Source organism: Cupressus sempervirens, chromosome 6 (assembly GCF_028749045.1).
Source record: "Cupressus sempervirens isolate cs-2001-9-10 chromosome 6, ASM2874904v1, whole genome shotgun sequence".
In the NCBI taxonomy this organism is placed as follows: domain Eukaryota; kingdom Viridiplantae; phylum Streptophyta; class Pinopsida; order Cupressales; family Cupressaceae; genus Cupressus; species Cupressus sempervirens.
The window spans coordinates 280,891,957-280,914,422 of NC_143123.1; the positions used below are offsets into that span (position 1 = coordinate 280,891,957).

The following is a 22,466-nucleotide window of genomic DNA, read 5'->3' on the forward strand; positions in this document are numbered from 1 at the left end:
GAAAACTGTTACCTGGAAGGACAACTTACCTCAATGAATGCTCTGGATTTGGGAGGCCCTACGGCTATGTTGAGACCAGAGAAGATGCAATCCGTACTTCAGTTTAAATGCCCTACGAACTGACTAGGATGGCCGTATAGGTGGAAGGTTAGCCGTACGGATGTTTGATGATGTCGTACGGTGGATTAAGAAGTCGTACGGACTATACTAAAGGCCATATGGTTACTAAAGGCTATACGAGAGATGGACAATGCAATTTCAAGCCGTACAGAGCAGTGTACTGGAGAGAGAGGACGGTATGTGGGGAGGAAAAAATGGAGAGGCCGTATGGGGAGCAAATGATATGCTAATTGGAAGTCATATGGTGGCTGGAAGAAGGCTGTACGGTGTCTTGACAGGCCGTAAAGTGATGATAAGAAAGCTGTACGAAGAGGGTAAACAACTGAAACTGAAATGCAGACTTGCACATACAAAACACAGAGAATTTGTAGATGAAAATTCACACAAATTGAGAGACTTGAATGCAAATAGAGAATAATGTTCCGATATGCCAGATCCAATCAAAATAACACATACACCAACGGAATAAGGTGAGGGCTGAGTCCCACTGAAACTGCACCAGCCAAATAGGGAAGGTCTTTGACTTCCGAAATGGCGAACAATGCCGAACTCCAACAGGAATCCGCTGTATAGAGAGATATAATCTAAAAGCATACCTACAGACTTCATACAAGCCGTGCTTAAATACCCATCGGGGAAACCTTTTCGAGGGTGTACAAAGATAGCCAACGGCGGCACAAACTATGAAAAAAAAATAAAAATGGGTTCGAGATAAAATAAATCAATTAGCCCATTACAAAGATTAAATTATTATTTGTTTTATAATGGGAGCACTATAGATGGAAGATGAATCCATATGAAGTTATGTTGGTAGTGATGGAGCTCAAATTTGCTTGCAAAATTTTGATCTCCATTTAAGTAATAATACCAAAGTTTCAAGGGGATGAAGTATTGTCATATAAAGACTATGAAGTTTATTATGTGCATCGTTATTATGTGCATGTGTTTGAAGTGGTACACTTACACGGTCAAGGAGAGGAGCTATAATATTATTGCTACACTCTTCATACTGCATTGATGATGAAGATCGGTTGCAGCATGTTCTTCTTTATGTCATTGCAATGCTTTCTAATCTAGCTACTATTGCTCGGTGTGCTGATTTGCAAAATGTCTGTGATGTATTTCCATTAGTTAATGAGATATAAAAAAGAGAACATATCTGGAAAGGGCACAGTATGCAGATCATAAAACTCAATACTGGGGTGTCAAGCTTAGTGTGAATCGCAGACTACTGCGCAGAGAAACAAAATCAGAGTTGGTGCAGAACAAAGATAGACAAAGTTTGGAGAATGAAGTGTTGAATTTGATGTCTCTTGAAGCATGCTTTGTATCTTAACTGAGACTTTATTGTGTTTAATATTAAACAAAACATTATTATATCAGAATTGAAATTTTCCATATCTGTATAAATAAATTCACAGAATTGCAATTAATGCAGAGATGAAATCATCATTCATTTGTTATATAACCAAGTTGATGCTCATTCTGATTAAGTGGCATCAAAGGAAAGTTCTTGTAAAAGAATATATAGACTGTCTTGGAGTACGTATTGGATAAGCGCACTAGAAGTATTGTAGACCATGTAATGAAAGAAGAATCCAACAAGCCTGGGATATGACAAAACCAGTGAGTAGGAGGAAGATCACTTCGCAAATATAATCATTATTGGTACCAACACACCTGATGAACAAAACATTGTAAGTATGGAAATTTTGTATTTAGAGATTCCTCCTGCAAAATAGAGTGCTCAGGTCAGCCCAAGGTCAAGCATGTGCAGTATCAAGCGAATGAGACAAACACTACCTCCATTAAAGATGGAATCATCACCGCATATATTGAGCTCCAACTGCAAAATATTAAAGGGATTGAAGCAAAGCTACGTTTATTGATGATAAACAGCAGACATTCCTTGTGCACATCGACACACAATTTCTTCCTAAATTACAAAAGCAATGATTTTCTTCCAAACGAAGATGCTTGAAATGAATGTGACAAAGATTTGCGGCAGATTCATCCAAGTGTATGCATCAATAGTCAAAGATGTTTATCCCAAACAGCAGCAACCTGTAACCTTCAGCGATGGAAACAATATGAAGGATACACAGTAATAAAAAATAAATATGCATAGCCCTGAGCATAAGTCAAAGACAGTATTAAAATCATTGATTGAGTATTTGAGAGACGATATATTTGAGCGATTTTGCAAGTCTGAGGGATATCATGTTATACAAGTAGTCGTATATGGAAAAGACAAATAATAAAATGATATTAAAGCTACAGGTTCAGTTACGAGGGAATGATTCTTCTTGTGTGCGACTATTGTCAATCATTCCAAAGACACAATACAAACAGATCCTGATAAGCATCAATCACACAGAATACAAAGAAAAAAACGAAGATGCTAAATTTATCTTGTGATACCATCTGTTTCTAGATGTGCATATCACTGGAGTTATATATATTGCAGAAATTCCATCTATATGGCACGGGGCAACAGTGTTCATCTTCAATAATCAACATATATTAAAGTTTCAAACTATTAAAGACTAAGGGAGATTATGCGGACAGAATTATCATGGATTAATATTGAAGAAATAATAATTAAAAGAAATCCTGTTCAAAGTAATGCTAATTATTTAATAAAGGGATATGACTTTTCATTATGAAATGTAATGTCTTTTTGTATATAAAGATATATAAGGAGTAAGAAAACATTGGAAAAGATTCATCATTGTAATATCCGCACATTTTATTCAATAGAAGAGAAGTATTTTATATTTATTGTATGGAGAGATAAGGGCAATATTATGATTTTGTAATAAAGTCTATTATTTTATTTTAAAATAAAATAAAAATGTCTTTTGTTTACCTTAAATGGCGTGGAGATTTAAACTGCAGGCGAATCGTCCTTCATAATTATATTTTAAAATTCTGTATATGATTTTGTTATCAGATAAGTGGACATGGTCAGTTAGCATTTTAAATTTGATCATCATAGGTGTCATGAAATATTTAATTGTTTCCGCAGTTGTGTCCAGTTTGTCTCAGTGGAGTTAAAATTCAATCTGGACTTATTTATGATTGCATTATAATTGGTCTGTGCATTTGGATTATCAAAATTATTGGTAGTACAAGTGCATTGAACATTATGAAGTTGTATGTAAAAGTTCACCAAAGTTGACTCTATCGCCCGGATGAGCAAAGGCACTGGTCTTTTCATTGAAGTCAGAAAATCCATATATTCCTCCTGCAAGTATCAATTTATTATTATTCAATTATTCAAAACATTTAACCATTATCCAACATTTCAGTTTCATTCTGATCGAGTTCAAAGACCTTGCCAGTTGAGGAACTTGCAAAGTTTAAATTCGCTATAGAAAACCCTTGAATTGAGTAGTTAGTGTTCAAGGTGAAGGTTTACCCGCTTGGGTGTAGCGGAGCCTGAAGTGCAGGGGAATCTAAGCGATTTCCGTTCGTTGGCCAGAACTGATTGAGAAGTCCTATCAAAGAAGTGGCAGGCTCTTAGATTTCCAATCTACGGTTTTGGGAACCAACAGGTAGAATATTCGAAATTGTTGTAGGAATCCGGTCTCTTGGTGGAACTAAACAAGATGGTGAGGTTATATGGAAGATTTTGAAAAGTTTATCACCATCATTCAAGCAAATAGCTCAAATGATTAAGCTATTAATGCCCTGCACCAAAGATTTCACAAAGGAAACATTGCTTGGAAGATTAGAATCTGTAGAAGTAGAAAGGAGACAGTTTGGAGAATTAGCCAGAGTTGGGACAACTTTCAGTGCTCTAAACATTCAACCTAATCTGTCAAGAAGTACAAGCGCAAGAGGAGACTTTGTCAGTAGTAGCAAATCCGAAGAAGACAAAAAGATTGAAGAAGCAATAGCCCTACTAGTAAGAAGAGAGAAAGATGGTAAGAAAATCTTTAAGTGTTGGACTTGTGATGAATATGGTCATTATGCATCTAAATGTCCTAAAGTTTAGACGAAAATTTAAGCCTAGAAGAGATAAGGATAGAAATTGGTTATATGCTAATGAGTATGAAGAATCTGATGAAAAAGATCAAAGTGAAAGTGATGATGAATTAGTATTTGTGGCTATTAAGGAAGATAAATCTTGATAGAGAAATTAGAGAAGAGAGAGCTCTAGTTACCCAAGTTGAGAAGAAATTAGATTGGATAATTGATAGTGGATGTTCACATCACATGACTGGTGATATGAACAAATTTTTCAAGTTCAGAAATCATGATGGAGGTATTGTTAGAGTTGGTAATAATGTAGCCTGTCATATTATAGGGATGGATCTATTAATCTTGATGGTAAAACTAACACTGATGATGTTTACTTTGTTGATGGTTTGAAACATAATTTGTTAAGTGTTGGACAGTTGGTAGACAAGGGATATCTGTTGCAGTTCAAAGAGAAGACTTGCATTATCAAAGACAAAGATGGTAAGCTGATTGGTACTAAAACCAGATCTAGAGGTAATGTATTTCAGTTGAATCCTACTGAAATAACATGCTTGGTTGCAAAGGTTGATAACAATTGGTTATGGCATAGAAGGCTTTGTCATATAAACTTTGATAATATTGTGAAAGTTAGTAGTACATTTGCAATAAGAGATCTGCCTAAGATTATTAAGCCTACTAACGTTATCTGCAAGGAATGTATTTTGGCTAAGCAGAGGAAAGTATCTTTTCCTATCAAGAAGTTCTCTACTATAGAGAAATTAGAGATTGTTCACATAGATTTGAGTGGTCCTGCAAGAGCCAGAGGATTCTATGGTGAAAGGTACTTTATGATTTTTGTTGATGATTTCCCTAGGATGATGTGGGTAGCATTTTTTAAAGAGAAGTCTGAAGCTTTTGAGAAATTCAAGATATTTAAGAATTAGAGTTGAAAATGATTCTGGTGTCAAGATTAAATGTTTAAGATCAGATAGAGGTGGAGAGTTCACCTCTAAAGAGTTCAACATGTCTTGTGAAGAGAATGGAATCAAAAGACAGTGATCTTCACCTAGAACACCTGAACAGAATGAGATTGTTGAAAGAAGGAACAAGTCAGTAGCAGAAGCAGCAAGAGCGATTTTATTTGAGAATGATGTCTCAAAGACATTTTGGAGAGAAGCAGTTAACACTGTAGTATATACTCTGAAGAGAGTACAAATTAGGAAAGGTATGAGCAAGACACCCTATGAGTTATGGTTTGGTCACTCACCATCAGTCAAGTATTTCAGAATATTTGGAAGTAAGTGTTACATAAAGAGAGATGATGATATTGGTAAGTTTGATCTTAGAAGCGATGAAGGTATGTTTCTTGGTTACTCATTGATAAGTAAAGCATATAGATGTTTCAACTATAGAACTAAGACAATAGTTTAGTGCGCAAATGTAAGGATTGATGAAAAATTTGGCACTGAAGAGAAGATGGTAGATTATAATTCTGATGAAGAAGAGGGTAGTTTTGGAATTGTTAGACATAATGCTGAAATTCTTTTTGAGACTAACAATAACTTGCAAAATGATGTATCTATTGAGCATAGAAAAGAACAAAGATCTAAACCTAGAGAAGCGATGAGAGTTGAGATTTAACTCCTACTTCCAGCAGAAACATGACAAAGAATCACCCTCTAGAGCAGATAATTGGGAGCAAGGATAAAGGTGTGATGACAAGGAACAGAGTGAATGAGGAATTATGTCTAATCTCTCAAGTGGAACCTAAGAGCACTGATGAGGCATGTAAGGATGATCATTGGATTCAAGTAATGAAGGAAGAACTAGATTAGATTGTGAAGAATGAGACATGAGAATTAGTTCCTAGACCTAAAGAGAAAAATGTCATAGGAATCAAGTGGGTATTCAGAAATAAGATGAATGAGCAAGGAGAAGTTGTGAGAAACAAGAATAGACTTGTTTGCAAAGGTTAATCGCAGCAAGAAGGCATAGATTATGAAGAAATATATGCACCTGTGACAAAAATGGAAGCAATAAGGATGTTCTTGGCTTATGCAATAAGCAAGAATTTCAAAGTTTATCAAATGGATGTCAAGTCAGCTTTTCTAAATGGAGAACTTGAAGAAGTCTACATTGAGCAAGTTGATAGATTCCCTTTGATAGAAGATAAAAATTTTGTATGTAGACTAAATAAAGCATTGTATGGTCTAAAGAAAGCACCTAGAACTTGGTATGCAAGGTTGGACAGGTATTTGTCTAAGCTTGGATTTATCAAGGTATAGTAGATGGTAATTTGTATTTAAGGAAAATTGATGATGGTTTATTTATCATTGTAATATTTGTGGATGACATGATATTTGGAGGAAGTGATAAAGAAAGTGATAAGTTTGCTGAAAAGATGAAAAATAAATTTGAAATGAGCGTGATAGGAGAAATGAAGTCTTTCCTAGGATTACAGATTGCATAGAACAAAAATGGGATATTTATTTCACAAACCAAGTATTTGAAAGATTTGTTGAAAGATTTGGATTATAAACCTGCAAACCTGTTGGTACACCCATGATAGCTAGTCACAAGTTATCTAGTAAAGATGAAACACCTATAGTTGAGTAGAAGAAGTATAGATCTATGATTGGAGGATTGCAATATTTGACTCACACCAGACCAGATATAGAAAATGTAGTTGGGATTGTGGCAAGATTCCAAACTGATCCAAAAGAGTATCATAATGCAACAGTAAAAAGGATATTCAGATATTTGAAGGGTAATTTGATTATGGAATTTGGTATGATAGATCAAGTGACTTCACTTTGTGCGCATATACTAATGCAGATTGGGCAAGCAATATGGATGATAGAAAGAGCACCAATGGTGGAGCATTCTTTCTTGGAGGAAGATTGGTTTCTTGGTTGAGCAAGAAACAAGACTATATATCTCAGAGTACTACTGAGGCAGAGTATGTTGTAGCAGCAAATAACTATAATCAAGTTATGTGGATGAAACAAATGTTGAAGGATATTGGGATTGAGTTTACAAAACTTGTTATCATTTACTGTAATAACACAAGTACAGTATGTCTAAGAATCTAGTATTGCATTCTAAGACAAAGCACATATCCATTAAGTATCATGTTTTGAGAGAGAAGGCAACTAAAAAGGAAATAAGGTTGGAGTATGTAAGTACTAAAGATCAAATTGCAAATATCTTTACGAAGCCTTTTCCTAAAGATACTTTTGAGTACCTAAGAAGTATGCTATGGGTTATGCCCCTACCTACTTCAGAGTAGATGATGCAAGGAGAGCATCAGTCAGGTGGTATATAGCACTTGGTTAGATTGGACTGAATGCTGATGCTTCCTGTATGGGGGAGTATCTGGTATGTACTGAGTCATTAAGGACTCTTGGTATTTTGGTACTTTGTATTAAATAGTGTCTTTGGACACTTGAGCTGATTGAAAGAGCTGGAAGAAGTATAATTGTGTACTTGTATTGGTACCTTTGACATTGATGTCAATGGGGGAGAGAATGTGTACATGAAAAACATCTCCTAGGCACATGGGGAGAGAAAGTATGAAAGAGGCACCTGTTGAGTTGTCAATGGGGGAGTGTTATCTCTTTAGGGAGATTTAGAAAGATTCATGTAAGTGTGTAGAAGAATATGATAGTGTGTAGAAGGATATAAAGATATGCAACCAGAAAAGTGTTGGAAGTGGTTTACCATAAACAACTCACGACAGTAGCCAGAGGATTTCAAATTGATGAAGAGGATTTGAGAAGATGACAACAGTAGTAGCAACAAAGTACAGTTTGATATTCTTGGAACTTAGATATTTTTCATCTATGTTGCCATCAATGCCAAAGAGGAAGATTGTTAGCATGAATGCTGATGATACTACATTAGGGGAGTATCCTAAGCATCGAAGAGTATTGATATGTTGCATTCATGACTGTATTTGTCATTGATGTCAACATAGCAATAATTCTTTTAAGATTGGAAGAATAGAAGTCAATAATCTTATGATGCACAGAAGCTGAGAAAGTTTTAGATGATGCATAGTAGAGGACATGTCTCTAAGGTTGTTCGTGGTTAAGAGGACTAAGTCTGAGTCAATGGGGTATAGAAGTTACACTTGATTTATTGGAAGTATTGCAGAAACAAAGAATTGGAAAATAGAGCTCCGATGATCTATCGCTATATTTCATTTGAGATGTAATTAAGAGATGCATAGTTACACAATTATAGAGGACAGTCGTGTGGTAAAACCAGCATGTGTGCAAGATGTGGTTTCACACATGTGAAGTTTTGTATAGACTGTGAGCTGATAGTGTTGTTATAATTGTAAAATAATTAACTATTTTAATTTAATTAATTGTGAAAGTTTCAAGGCCGACTCAAGGAATTATTATGAAGATAAGGTATAAAGGAAAGTTGTTTTCCTTGCTTATGATGTGATCTTGATTTAGAGGATCAAGTGGAATGCGAAGTATTAGTGCGCAGTGCAAGAAGGAGCAAAATGCTTGCTGAATGCGTGTAAGCAATCCAATGGATAATTGGATGCGCAATATGATATTTGGTTACAAGATTTGAAGGAGCAAAAGTCCAGTTGATAGGACAGAGATAGAGGAAGAAGTACATTTCAGTTCTATTATTTATCAAGGAATAATACTGAGATCATTTGGACAGTGGGTTCTTTGATCTTAACCTTGAAGCTGTTTGAGCAGTTGGTCCAGTTGTCTTCCAGAACTCCTAATAGGGTTAACACAACTCCTAACAGAGATTCAAAGTCTCCTAATAGGGACTCATATGTACTGAATGTTGTAACAGACTCCTAACAGGGTCTATCCTCTAACAAGGAATATTTATATTAGTACATCATCTTGTGGGTACCATCCCCACCGAGGTTTACCCTCTGATCAAGGGTTTCCCTAGTTAACATTTTTGGTGTTAATTGTGTATGAGTATCTTGTTGTGGTTTTAGTTAACATTACTCATATGCTGAAGATTGTTTAAAGTTAATGATTGTGATAATAGTTGTATAACTGATTCACCCACGCCCCCCCCGCCTCCCCCAACTCTCTCAATCATATCAGTGAACTATATATTCTAACAGATAGTAGGATCACTAGCTCTAATACCACTCCAATGTTCTTGTGTTGCTTGGTACGTACAAAAGTACCTTTAGTTTATGAGACAAACAAGCAGAGATGCCGTACAGGGTAGGAAGTTGAAGGCCACACGGATGGAAGCCATAGGCCGCATGGTAGGGAGCCGAAGGCTGCATGGAAGGAAGCCGAAGGCTGCACAGTGAGGAGCTGAAGGCTGCATGGTAGGAAATAAAACACATGCAAGAATAGAGAATGTGTCGTGTAGGGTTTGAATTTTCTATCCAAAAACTACAATGAATTCCAACGTTATATGCCAAACAAGATAATATTAGAACACCAATTGCACAAGATGTATGCCAAACAAGAATAGATGTTGACCATAGATATTTGCCAGTTATATTTGTAGACAATGATGGCGCTCTAGATGTGCCAGATCAAGCAAAGTGATATAGAGAATTGGAATATGGTGAGGGTTTAAACCCACCGAAATTGAATAGCCAAGTAGGGAAGTTCTCCCGCTTTTGAAATGGCGAACAATATAGAACTCCAATAGGAATTTGCAATACAAAGAAATAATCCAAATTGCATACGAAAAAACTCAACCTCATGGACATAAATGCCCCATTGAGGGAGAAACACGGTGCCGATAGAAGATGCGACAAACTCCAACAGAAACAAGAAAAGTAAAACTGGGTCTGTGATATGCTAAATCAAGCGGCCAAAAAACAAAGTTTTACTTTTTTATTCATTTAATGACGGGGGCATTTCATATTGTTTGTATTGGCATTAATTACTAAAAAGTTTACAACTTGCTTACCAGGCATTGACTAGTTAAGATGTCAATATTATCTAATGCACATGAATTACCTAATAACTATAAATATTCACTTCTAGCAGTTTAGTTATGCAATAGAAACAGAAGAAATCAAATTGAAGTATATAAAATAGTATAGAACTTTCAACAATAGAATGCATAGTTATAAGTACATAATAAAAGAAACCAACATAAAGTAGAACAATTACTTTATGGTGTGATCCCTGAAGTGTCATTTGTTTTATAAAAATGAAAACCATAATCGCTACCTAATTCTTGTGAGACTTCCATGAGGGATAAGTGGAGATCACCAAAATTCTTTTCAGCTTGGATTGATAGCATTGAAAACCTTATTTGTTAGTTTTCTTTGCAAGATGATTTTAATTTTGTGAATGAATTGATCTTCTTTTTATTTAAATTTTGGAAATATAAGATAGCAATCCAGTTGTACTTCTTTACTTGTTGAGATGCCAGTTGACATTTTAGAACTGTATTCCAGATTAATAAAATTCTTCTGAAAATTGAGAAACTGCAGGTTGTTAAACTTGATAATGGAGAGGATTTAGATGCACACCTTATTATTGATTCAATGGGGAACTTCTCCCCCATTGTCAGGCAGGTTTGAGTTCCTTTTTTAAAAATAAAAATAAATATTTATCTTTCGAGTGATTGTGGATTAATTTGTGCATTGAAGGTTGCTAAACAACCAATTATCAAAATATTGTATTATAAGAGGTATATTAATTAATTAGGAAGGCATGTATTTGTAAAATAAAAGGTGAAATCAGTACAATGTGCAAGATAAACTATGTTACATACTGATATTGGATTGTGCAGATAAGATCAGGAAAGAAGCCTGATGGGATCTGCCTTGTAGTCGGTTCTTGTGCTCGTGGTTTCAAAGAAAATTCTACAAGTGATATAATTTATAGCAACTTACCGATAAGAAAAATTGGAGAATCAAGAGTTCAGTACTTTTGGGAGGTACTGATTAATTGTGTTAATTGCAGTTATTTGTTTGCATGGTACCTGCACAAAACTTTTTAACTATATGTCCTTACAACAGAATTAGTGCATAAAATACTTTGATTCTTTTGATATTTCATTAAGGGTGGTTCTAGATGATGTATGGTATAATATACTTAACAAAGAATCTAGTCTAAAATCTGCTCCATTTTTTTCCTGATGTACAAACATCTGCAGAATGTTCCATCTGATACTGAAAAAGTAACAAATATTATCTTATCAGAGAAGTTCAATTTTGTTGATGACAGAACTAAAATATACATGATCGCATGAAGAGTTAGATGAACTTCAAATCTTCAATATGTGGGCAAAATATTTTTCAACCAATTATAAGATGTATTGATTTATCTTGTTTAGAAAATTTTCCTGGTAACTTGAGCTTGTATGCTACAATTCTCATAATTTTCATCAGCTTATTCTTATGTAATGTCCTTGTCATAAAATAAATGTACTTATTTAATCTTTGTAACGGGCCGATTGATTTATTTTATCTCGGACCCATTTTTATTTAGTTTTCGTAGTTTGTGTCACCGTCGGCTAACTTTGTACACCATCGGAAAACTTTTTCCCGATGGGTATTTAAGCGTGGCTTGTACAAAGTTGTAGGCATGCTTTGGATTATATCTCTTTGTACTGTGGATACCTGTTGGAGTTTGACATAGTTCGCCATTTTGGAAGTGAAAGATCTTCCCTATTTGGCTTGCTCGGTTTCGGTGGGAATAAACCCTCACCCTATTCCGATCGTGTTCTTGGTCTGTACCTGGCAAATTGGGGAATTAATTGCATATTTGTTCTTGTTGGTGAATTTGTGGACTTTGCGTGTGCCATTGGTGTATGTTACTCTCTACATTTTCTAAGTGACTTATATTGCTGTTCAGCATTAAGCACTGTAGGCTCCCCGCACGGCTTCATTGGCATCTCTCAGAATAGTGTACAGCATCCAAATTACCCATACGGCCATCCTATCCGCCTGCCGTTTCACCATTCAACCGTACGGCTACTGTTTGCCCCCTGAAGTCACCTCCTCATCACCTTGTTTGGTATCCCGTTCGACCCATAATTCTCCATACGGAAAATCCCTATTATATGCCATACGGCCTTGTTTGGTTATCGTACGAACATCCTTAGCACCATACGGCCAAGCTCATATCCTATACAACATTCTCACTTGATTCCGTACGGATTGCAAATTGTGCTCACAGATTACACCATACGGCTTCCTAAGCAGTGCATCTAGGTTACACACAGTACAGCTTCATTAGGTGACTGTATGTCCAAACTTCCACACCGTACGAACCTCAATATCGAGTTCTTACCTCCGTACATCCTCTGTAAATCAGTATTACCTCCGTATGGCTATTCCAGTAGGCTCCTTCATCACTGTATGGACTCCATTTTCAGGACAAGGTTCCAGTATTCGGTTTGCAAATTGGACCAGTGCGTAATAGGACCATTACAGTGGTATCAGAGCCCTCTGATCTTGCCAACTTGTGGACGGTGAATGAGAGTTTATAGCTGAAAGAGGACACATTCCGTTGATCGAATGGCTGACAAACAGGAACCAATGGGCACCGAACTTGTGGCACTTTTGAGGGAACTTGCCTGGAATTAGGCACAGATCATTGATACGCAACGGCTCATGGAAGAAACTCTCAAGAAATTGGCGGAAAACAAAATATCTGGAGAACAGAATGGGCACAGTGCGGACTTAGTAGCGGGCAGATCACACCCTCACCTAGCACGCTCTCGACCTTCCATGCTAACTTTCCCACCACGGACTGAGAGACATCATGGAGAAAGACTTCCAACCTTCGAAGAAATAAGGGAGGACTAGAGGAATGCAAACTTGGAAGAAGACATTTCCTACAAGGATTACACAGATCTAAGGATGAGATATGCATGAGGCGGTAACAGAGGAGGATACTTTAACGATGATCTAAGGAGAAAATTGAGTAAGGTGAACCTGTCTCCATTTGATGGTTCGGGGTCCATTTCAGCACAGGCATGGGTGATGAAAGCCGACACCTACTTCCAGCTAAATCCTATGCTTGAAGAAGTAGCAATCAAATTTGCCACATTGCACTTGGAGGGCGTTGCACACGAATGGTGGCACCACGACATGATCACACTAGGGCATGATCAAATTAAGACCTATGTGGAGTTTATGGAGAGATTAATAGAATGACTTGATGGAAAAGACCCCGAGCTCAATTTCAAAGATTTGGTGCAATTGAGGCAAACTGGATCGATAGATTAGTTCATTGCAAAATTTCAAAGAGTTTCCGTGTTGGTCACAGACATCTCCAAGAGAAGGTGGGTCGTGCTCTTTATGGATGGGTTAGTAGAACCATTGAAGGGTTGGGTGAAGGGATTCAATCCGTCAACCCTGTCGGAAGCAATTAGTAAGGCACGAAGCATGGCATCGTCGTTGGCATTATCCTCATCCTCCCGGAGTCACTCACATCCTAAACTGCCGGCATTTCCAAGAGACTAACCTACGCCCAAGAAGCCATCATTGGATGACGCATCCCGACAAGAACTTTGAAGGAAGAAGTTGTGTTTCAATTGCAAGGGGCCTTGGGAGCCTGGCCACCGATGCTTCGGGAAGGGGAAGATCCATTACATCGAGGTAATGTCCGATGAAGAGGACGAACAGGAACAAGAGGAAATGCTAGTGGAAGATATCCAACCTAGAGGTGACACCAACATGGCCAACTTAAACCGTATGGAGAGGATGGCTACCTTGGTACAGTGTAGAGGATCCATTGCTTTGGTTGGTAGTCCAAGGTGCACATTTTCCCGTGTGCGGGGTACCCTTCAGGGACAAAGAGTCACGGTGATGTTGGATAGCGGAGCTACTTTGAATTTCATAAACTCCTCCTTGGTAAAGTGAAGAAATCTCCTAACGGAAGCACACGCAGGCTTTCAGGTCAAGGTTGCCGGAGGGACTTTCCTACCTTGCACGCACCTTGTTCCTCAGCTGGGCATCACGATGGCAAATCACATGGTGACGAAGGACTTTTTCACAGTGGACCTTGCTGACATAGAAGTTATTCTTAGCATACAGTGGATGGAGACGCTTGATGAGTACACGCAGAGTTTCAAGCGAATGGACTTCACTCTCGTGGTTAATGAGAAGAAGGTGGTCCTCCAAGGGATAGCAAATGATGGTCCGAAGGAAGTTTTTGCGCATCGAATGGAGGCAATCCTATGGCACAATGATGTGGGGTGGGCTGCACACTGTTTTATCTCGGCAAAACCCATAAAGGAGCACTGAACACCTCCACAGGACAAAGAACTTCAGGATATTTTAAGCAGACATGAAAAGGTTTTCATGGATATTCCTCCTGGCATACCACTGCATCGGGGATTTGAACACACAATAGAGTTGGAATCAGGGGCAAAACCCATCGTAACCGCACCATACCACCACCCTAAGAAGTTCAAGGATGAGATCGAACGAACAATTCAAGAGTTTCTTGAGAAGGGATGGATCCGACCCAATTCTAGCCCGTTCGCGTCATCCCTAGTGTTGGTCAAAAAGAAGGATGGAACGATGCGCATGTGTGTGGACTATCGCGCTCAGAGCAAAAGGACAATAAAGAACAGGTACTCCATCCCGAGGATAGATGAGCTACTGGATGAACTACATAGCGCAGTCTATTTTTCAAAAATAGATCTTTGTTCCGGATACCATTAGATCCAAATGAGGGAAGAAGATGTGGAGAAAACAACCTTTCACTGCCACTACGGACACTATGAGTTCCTGGTCATGCTGTTCAGTCTGACCAACGCACCTACCACATTTCAGTCGTGCATGAACCGCATTTTCAACAGACAGTTGCGTAAGTATCTATTGGTATTCTTTGATGATCTTCTTATTTATAGTAGGACATGGGAGGAGCACCTAAAGCATCTAAACGAGGTTTTGAGTATCATGGAGGAGCAATCCTTGTTCGTCAAACAGTCCAAATGTGAGTTTGGGATGTCAGAGATATTGTACTTGGGGCATGTTGTCGATCAATACGAGGTTCAAGTGCATCAGGAGAAGATTCAGACTATCCTCGACTAGCCTCCCCCAAAATCACTCATGGATCTATGAGGGTTCTTTGGATTATGTAGTTACTACAGAAGATTTGTCAAAGGAATTTCTCAGCTCAGTGCACCTTTAATGGATTTGATGAAGAAAGGGGCTTTCTAGTGGAAAGAAGAAGTACAACTCACATTTGATAATCTAAAAGAGGCCATGAGCACTTGCCCAGTTCTGACATGGCCTGACTTCACCCAACCATTCGTTTTGGAATGTGACGCGTTCGAGGAAGGCATTGGAGTGGTTCTGATGCAGGACAGACATCCCATCACCTATGAGAGCCGAAAGCTTACACCAGCAGAGCGCCTGTATTCTATTTATGATAAAGATATGTTGGCCATCGTACATGCACCGACCAAGTTTTGACAGTATCTGGTTGGTGCCAAGTTTGTTGTCCGTACGGATCACAACAGCTTGAGATATTTCCTGGAATAGCGGGACTTGAATGAACGACAACAAAAGTGGGTAAGCAAAGTTCAATCTTTTGATTTTGACATTGAATATGTAAAAGGGAAGAACAATGTTGTTGCAGATGCCTTGTCCAGAAAACCCACTATCTGCTCACTAGACCGGATCTCAATTGACTGGAAGGTGCAACTGTTGGTAGAATATTCCAAGAATACATTTTCCTGTGAGATAATGGATGGCCACATCCATGTTGACCAAAACAGAGTGGTGGATGATATCATCTACTATAAAGACCGGATATACCTGGTACTAGAATCCAAACTGAAGCAGATAATCCTGAAGGAAGTGCATGACTCCCCTCTGGCTGGACATCCTGGCTTCCTTAAAACCTACAGAAGTGTTCGAGAGAGATTTTCATGGAAGGGACTAAAAGGGGATGTGTTATAGCATTTCAAAGAATGTACGGTTTGCCAACAAAACAAGTCCGAACACACTCTACCTGCCGGACTATTACAGCCTTTGCCGATTCCCGAACATAAGTGGGAAAGTATATCAATGGATTTCATAACAGGTCTCCCCAAGGTGAATGGAAAGGACTGCATCTTCGTGGTGGTTGACAGACTGACAAAGTATGCTCACTTCTTCGCCATTCCCTCGGACCTCCAAGCTGCACAAGTTGCCGAATTGTTTTTCCGGGAAGTCTTTTGTTTGCATGGGCTACCCTGAAACATAGTCAGTGATCAGGATGGTCGATTCGTCAGTATCTTTTGGACAGAACTATTTCGGATGGTAGGGATTGAATTATAACCGAGCACGAGTTACCACCTGTAGACTAATGGCCATACTGAAATTGTGAACAAATGGCTCGAAGGTTACCTATGGAACTACGTCTCAGCACAACAACGCACGTGGGTGAAATGGATCCATCTCGGGGAGTACTACTACAATACCACGTATCACATATCGATTGGGATGGCACCGTTCAAAGTTTTGTATGGACACAAACCAATCTCCTTCATCGATAGAGTTCTGGGCGATAGCCGCGCTTGAAGGGTGAAGGATTGGCTTTAGGAGGGACAACACATTTTGAGGAGCTTGAAAGAAAACCTGCAATAGGCACAAAACCAACAGAAGGTGTACGCCGACAAACATTAGATAGAGAGGAGTTTTGAAGTGGGGGATCTGGTCTATCTTCGGCTTCAGCCATACTGACAGTCCTCATTAAAGAGAACAGGGAAGGAGAAACTGAAGCCATAGTTTTATGGTCCCTACTACGTGATCCGTCGCATTAGCGAGGTAGCATACGAACTGAAGCTTCCGGAGGGTAGCCACATTCACAATTTCTTCCATGTTTCCTGTCTGAAGAAGGTTATCGGGCAAACCATCATCGTCACTAACGATCTTCCACCACTCAATGAGGAAGGAAAACTCATTTTGGAACCTACTTAGATTCTCGAAGTGCATGAAAAGGTCCTGCGGAACCGAACCGTTAGGGAGTACTTGGTATGTTGGCGACATCTACCGCTGGACGACGCAATGTGGGAAGGTGAACACATCCTCCAGCACCCGGCACTGCACTTGCTTGAGGACAAGAATTTTTTTGGACAGGAGGATTGTAATGTTCCTGTCATGAAATAAATGTACTCATTTAATCTTTGTAACAGGCCGATTGATTTATTTTATCTCGGACCCAGTTTTATTTAGTTTTCATAGTTTGTGTCGCCGTCGGCTAACTTTGTACACCCTCGGAAAACTTTTTCCCGATGGGTATTTAAGAGCGGCTTGCAAAAAGTTGTAGGCATGCTTTGGATTATATCTCTTTGTATTGCAGATTCCTGTTGGAGTTTGGCATTGTTCGCCATTTCGGAAGTGAAAGATCTTCCCTATTTGGCTTGCTTGGTTTCGGTGCGAATAAACCCTCACCCTATTCTGATCGTGTTCTTGGTCTGTACCTGGCAAATTGGGGAATTAATTGCATATTTGTTCCTGTTGGTGAATCTGTGGACTTTGCGTGTGTCATTGGTGTATGTTACTCTCTGCATTTTCTAAATGACTTGTATTGCTATTCAGCATTAAGCACTGTAGACTCCCCGTACGACTTCATTGGCATCTCTCAGAATAGTATACGGCATCCAAATTACCCATACGGCCATCCTATCCGCCTGTTGTTTCAACATTCAACCGTACGACTGCTATTTGCCCCCTGAAGTCACCTCCCCATCACCTTGTTTGGTATCCCGTTTGACCCATAATTCTCCGCATGAAAAATCCCTATTATATGCCGTACAACCTTGTTTGGTTACTGTATGGACATCCTTAGCACCATACGGCCAAGCTCATATCCTATACAGCATTCTCACTTACCTGATTCCGTACGAATTGCAAATTGTGCTCACAGATTACACCGTACGACTTCCTAAGTAGTGCATCCAGGTTACACACCGTACGGCTTCATTAGGTGACCGTATGTCCAAACTTCCACACCGTGCGGACCTCAATATTGAGTTCTTGCCTCCATACATCCTCTGCAAATCAGTATTACCTCCGTACGGCTATTCCAGTAGGCTCCTTCATCACTGTACGAACTCCATTTTCAGGACAAGGTTCCGGTATTCAGTTTGCAAATTGGACCAATGCATAATAGGACCATTACATCTTAGAATCAATATCAAATACCAATACCAGTCTTTCTAGCTGAATGAGGACTAGCTGTTCAAGATTACTCTTTACAATATCCTCATCATTGTTAGTATATGTGAAAGGTAAGGGTGAACAACAAAACAAAATATCTTGTTTAGCAACTTTCAATTTTTCTATTTTCCCCTTAAACGTCTCTAAAGGAGGCCCCTAAACCTTAATTAATACTTAGAAACTATAAAATGTCCCCTTTTTAACAGGTCTCTGGAGTTGGCTAGGTTAGCTCATCATTGCGGCCCTCATGAGCTGGCAGTAAGATTTGAGGGTCTCGGTTGTGGACTTACTATTTTTACGAAGTCTATTTTGGATAGTTGCCATATTTGGCAGTGTAGTTGGTGGTGCCGAAATTGGTCATCTTTTGCATTGGATGTAGTTATTTATATTAGGGTTCATATTTATTATTAATTAATTAATGATGTTTTAGTATTATAATGGCACTTAAAGTTATTTAATGTTATAAAGTGGTGTTGTGAAGATGAAGCTTCTTAAGTCAAAAGTGTGAAGAAGAAGTTGATTGTCATATTGTGTAATAAATATGAGTCCACGAGGAGAGAAAAGCATCAAATTGTCTATTTACCTTTCTATTGTCTTTGTGAGGGTTTCTGAGTTTGGTAATTTCAATTCCCTTGCTGAGGTATAAGGATTTTGATCTGAGGTTTCTAGAGATTGAGTTGTGCATCAATCCACTTTTGAAGTATAGTGTGATTGATTTTCTGTTTGTTGTGTTCTGAAATCTAAGGTTGTATCTCTTCTTACTGTTTTCCCTATGGCTTGGAGGATTTCGGGTGTATGATGAAGATACTCATTACACCAGTAATTTGATGATTGTTTGAGACTAGGGTTTAAGAATCAATATCACTGTTCCAGCGTGAGCCTTTGCTGAATTCCAAATACCCAAATTACTTCTCATTGGCATTGTAAGTTACCTGCAATTTAGTGTTTGTGTAACTACATTCTGGACGCTGAAGTTTAGTGGATATGATGTTTGCATTCTGAGAATTACTTTGGAGTCTTCCATTTCTGTGTCTTACTGTTGCTTGAAAGATTGATTGAGGGCTGAATTCCAGGAACTCATTCTAATTGGCAAGTCATGTTTCTGGCTGTGTATTTTCAACGCCTAAACCCTCTTGTTTCTTGGCGCACATTATTGTTGTTTGAAGGAAGACTTTCTGTAGTATCTGGCAGACAAAATTGTGGATTGTTGGGGGCCCATTTACCCTGCAGTAGGCACATCTTTCTCTTGTAGTTGAGTGCCGACATCCTGCAAGTGTTGGGCAGACATATCTAAGGCTCAATAATTTGTTTTGGGGTGTGAGAGTCTGTACATCAGGTGCCATTGCTGCTAAGTGATTCTGTGCAATCAAATTTGGTGCAAGGGCTGAATTCTTCAAAGCATACGCTGCCATGTGGAGATCAAATTTTTCAAACAACCCTGCTTTTTAAAGAGATTAAATTTCCACAATCCATAGCAATTAAACTGATATATTTCTGGATTTGATTGTGTAAAGATTTTTACCATCAACGTTTCGAATCACACCAAGTGATCCATCATCAGGATGAAGAGAGCAAGAGATGTCAAACCCTGCTTTTGGTTACTGCTTTGTTGTGTACAACAATTTGCAACCTCAAACAGGTTCCTATTTCCTTATGTTTGTAATTAGCTGCAAATTATTAACAGCATTCTAGTCTTCAGTCTCTTGTGAATTTGGATCTTGCATGATTATTGTTTCTTGCATTTCTTATTGTGTGAGAGAATTGAAAGAACTATATATATATATATCCAAGAGTTCAAAAACAAATCAAAGAAATAAGAAAAATCATAGAACTCTAAACAAACATCCTAGCATTTCATCAGCGTTGCTAGTGGAGCCAGCTAGACTCCTTGCAGCGGTTTCTTGCAAAGGTTTGACGAAATGTCAAACATCTAATTAGTAAGGAAAATTAGTTTCTGTCAGAGTTGGTACTAGCAGGGGCCTTTACAATGGTATCATAGCAGTTCTCTGGCATCCTGTGGGAGAGGAAATTCCTTCTTAGTTTAGATCTATTATTGTATTAGGAGTGACCAACACTCGCATTTTTAGCTATGGATAGACACAAGAGGGCTAGTAGTTCTAGGAGTAGGCTAAGCAATGTAGAAAATAGCAAGAAAATAAATTCTTTGAAGGAGAGTATGGAAAGACTTAAAATTCATTAAAAGAGATTGGAGTCGAGGCTAATGGATACGATGACGGTAGATAGAGCAATGAGATACATGGCTTTTGTTTTTAGTAGACCAACACTGAGGATGCAAGGAAGAGGGCTAGAGTTCTCCTTGGTAGGCGTTCAGGATTCACATGAGCCCGTGTTTAGTACAATAGCCACTAGTCCTATCTGAATTCATGATGGGGGACTTTCTACACCAGGACATGTGGATGTATCAATGTCACCGGTGGTTAGTAGCATTGAGCCTCAACGGTTTGAGGATTTTGGAGTTGGTGTTGCGGTTAGTGCAGAGGAAAATGATGCAGTTGTTACCACTGATTGTTCAGACTCTTGAGAGGGAGTTGTTATTGGAGACATTGCGAAGAATGTGAGCACTGATTTATGTGATAGTTGTTGTAGTGTTGTTTCAAAGTAGGAGGGACCATCTTTCTTAGGTGAGATACATGAGAGCATGGAGCTATCCACCTATGGTACTTGTGATTTGGGTGTTATGGTGGAGTTTGTTGATATTGGATTATGCTCCAACATTATTGATTCATAGCATGACATTTAGTCATGTATGCAGGGTTAGGTCAGTAGTGTATGTTCAATCAGGAGATGTGGATATAGATAGTATGGACACCCCTGATGATTCATTTGAGGATGCTATGAGCTGTTGTGGGTTTGTTATTTCTTGCCAGATTTTAGGTGATGACGTCAAGGGGTTTTTGGGTGGGTCCCATGATTAATGTCTATATGGACTTACTATTGAGGAGGAAGCTGAGACAAGTGGGGAGTTTGATATTGTGAGGGCTCCCACTTCTTTAGATGAGGAATTGGCAGCAGTAACGAGTAGCTATGCCTTGATTATTGATGTATCCGAGGATGGGACCACACACAATGTTAGCGATCATGGGGTGAGTAGTTTAGATTTAATCTCATATTACAGTGAAGTTAGTGAGGTTGAGAGCTTGCATAGGAGTGAAGGGTTATAGAGGCATCATGTGACTAGTCAACTGAACATGAGTGATAATGATATCCTTTCATCTCTTGAACATTGTGACGCTATTTGATAGATGTTAGCTGCATCTGGTTGGGGTGCTCTTATAATAGATGAGCACGGTGACAGTTACCATTCCCTAGCAGAGGTTCACGTGCTCTAAGAGGTTGTTAGGATTTTGAAGCATAATTATTCACAGTTGGTTGTTGATAGGGATTTCCTTCTTGAGTGGGATAACACCTATTATGAGACATTCTTAGGGAAAGAGGAGGAAGTGGTTAAGCCCACTTAGCAGTTTGAGGTGATTGTGGATTCTCTTTAGTGTATTCAGTGGGCTCTCCAGGGGTCACAGTCATGGTTAGTTAAGGCCTCCGTGGAGTTGGAGAGCGTTCAGTCTACACCAAACCTAGTTCAACTATATATAGGGGTGATGGATGTGAGGAAGAGGTGATTGCATCCATCTAAGATGGGTATGCAGTAGATGCAGAGGAGATGAGAGCGACAACAGACTACAAAGTGACCCTTGTTGTGTTAGGGTCCCCTGTAGTTAGTACATTAACAGATGGTGCAGAGCATGTATTGATAGTTTTGATGTGACAGTTGTACATCCTTAAGTGAGTCATGTGCCGGTTGTAGACACTACTCTCGCTTCTTCATAGGACTAGGGTAGGTTACCATTTGATTTGGGGATGAGCTCTCATAGGGATTTGTTTCTTTCTATTGGAAGCAGATCTATTATTCCATCACATAAAGGTGATAGCATTGGACAGTTGGCAATGCTGCGATTTTGAGGGGATCAGTTGTGGATTGCTAGGGAGCAGGTTAACGCTTCCACATATAATTTCTACTGCATAGTCTTTCATTGAGTATCTGTTGGAGAGTGTGGATTTGCAGGGGGGACCATATAGAGCTTTCGAGGGTACTCTCATCCGAGACTCTCACGGTATTTGGAGATTGGTAAGAAAGATTGTAGAGACCTTGGTTGCAATGCTTCTCCACAAAAATTTTGTGGTGGGGTTTGGTGAGAGGGTTGCTCAGAACCCTGGCCGACTAATA

At 38.9% G+C, this 22,466-nt stretch overlaps 1 protein-coding gene across 2 annotated transcripts in view; it reads left to right on the forward strand.

Moving 5' to 3' along the window:
* LOC149552313 (Lycopene beta/epsilon cyclase protein) overlaps positions 1-22,466 on the forward strand; it is a 406,544-nt gene that overhangs the window by 144,291 nt on the left and 239,787 nt on the right. For both annotated transcript variants that reach the window (XM_089787837.1, XM_089787838.1), the window contains 2 exons: positions 10,544-10,627; positions 10,846-10,992. In XM_089787837.1, coding sequence (XP_089643963.1) covers positions 10,544-10,627; positions 10,846-10,992 — 231 coding nt within the window. The remainder of the gene's footprint in view (positions 1-10,543; positions 10,628-10,845; positions 10,993-22,466) is intronic.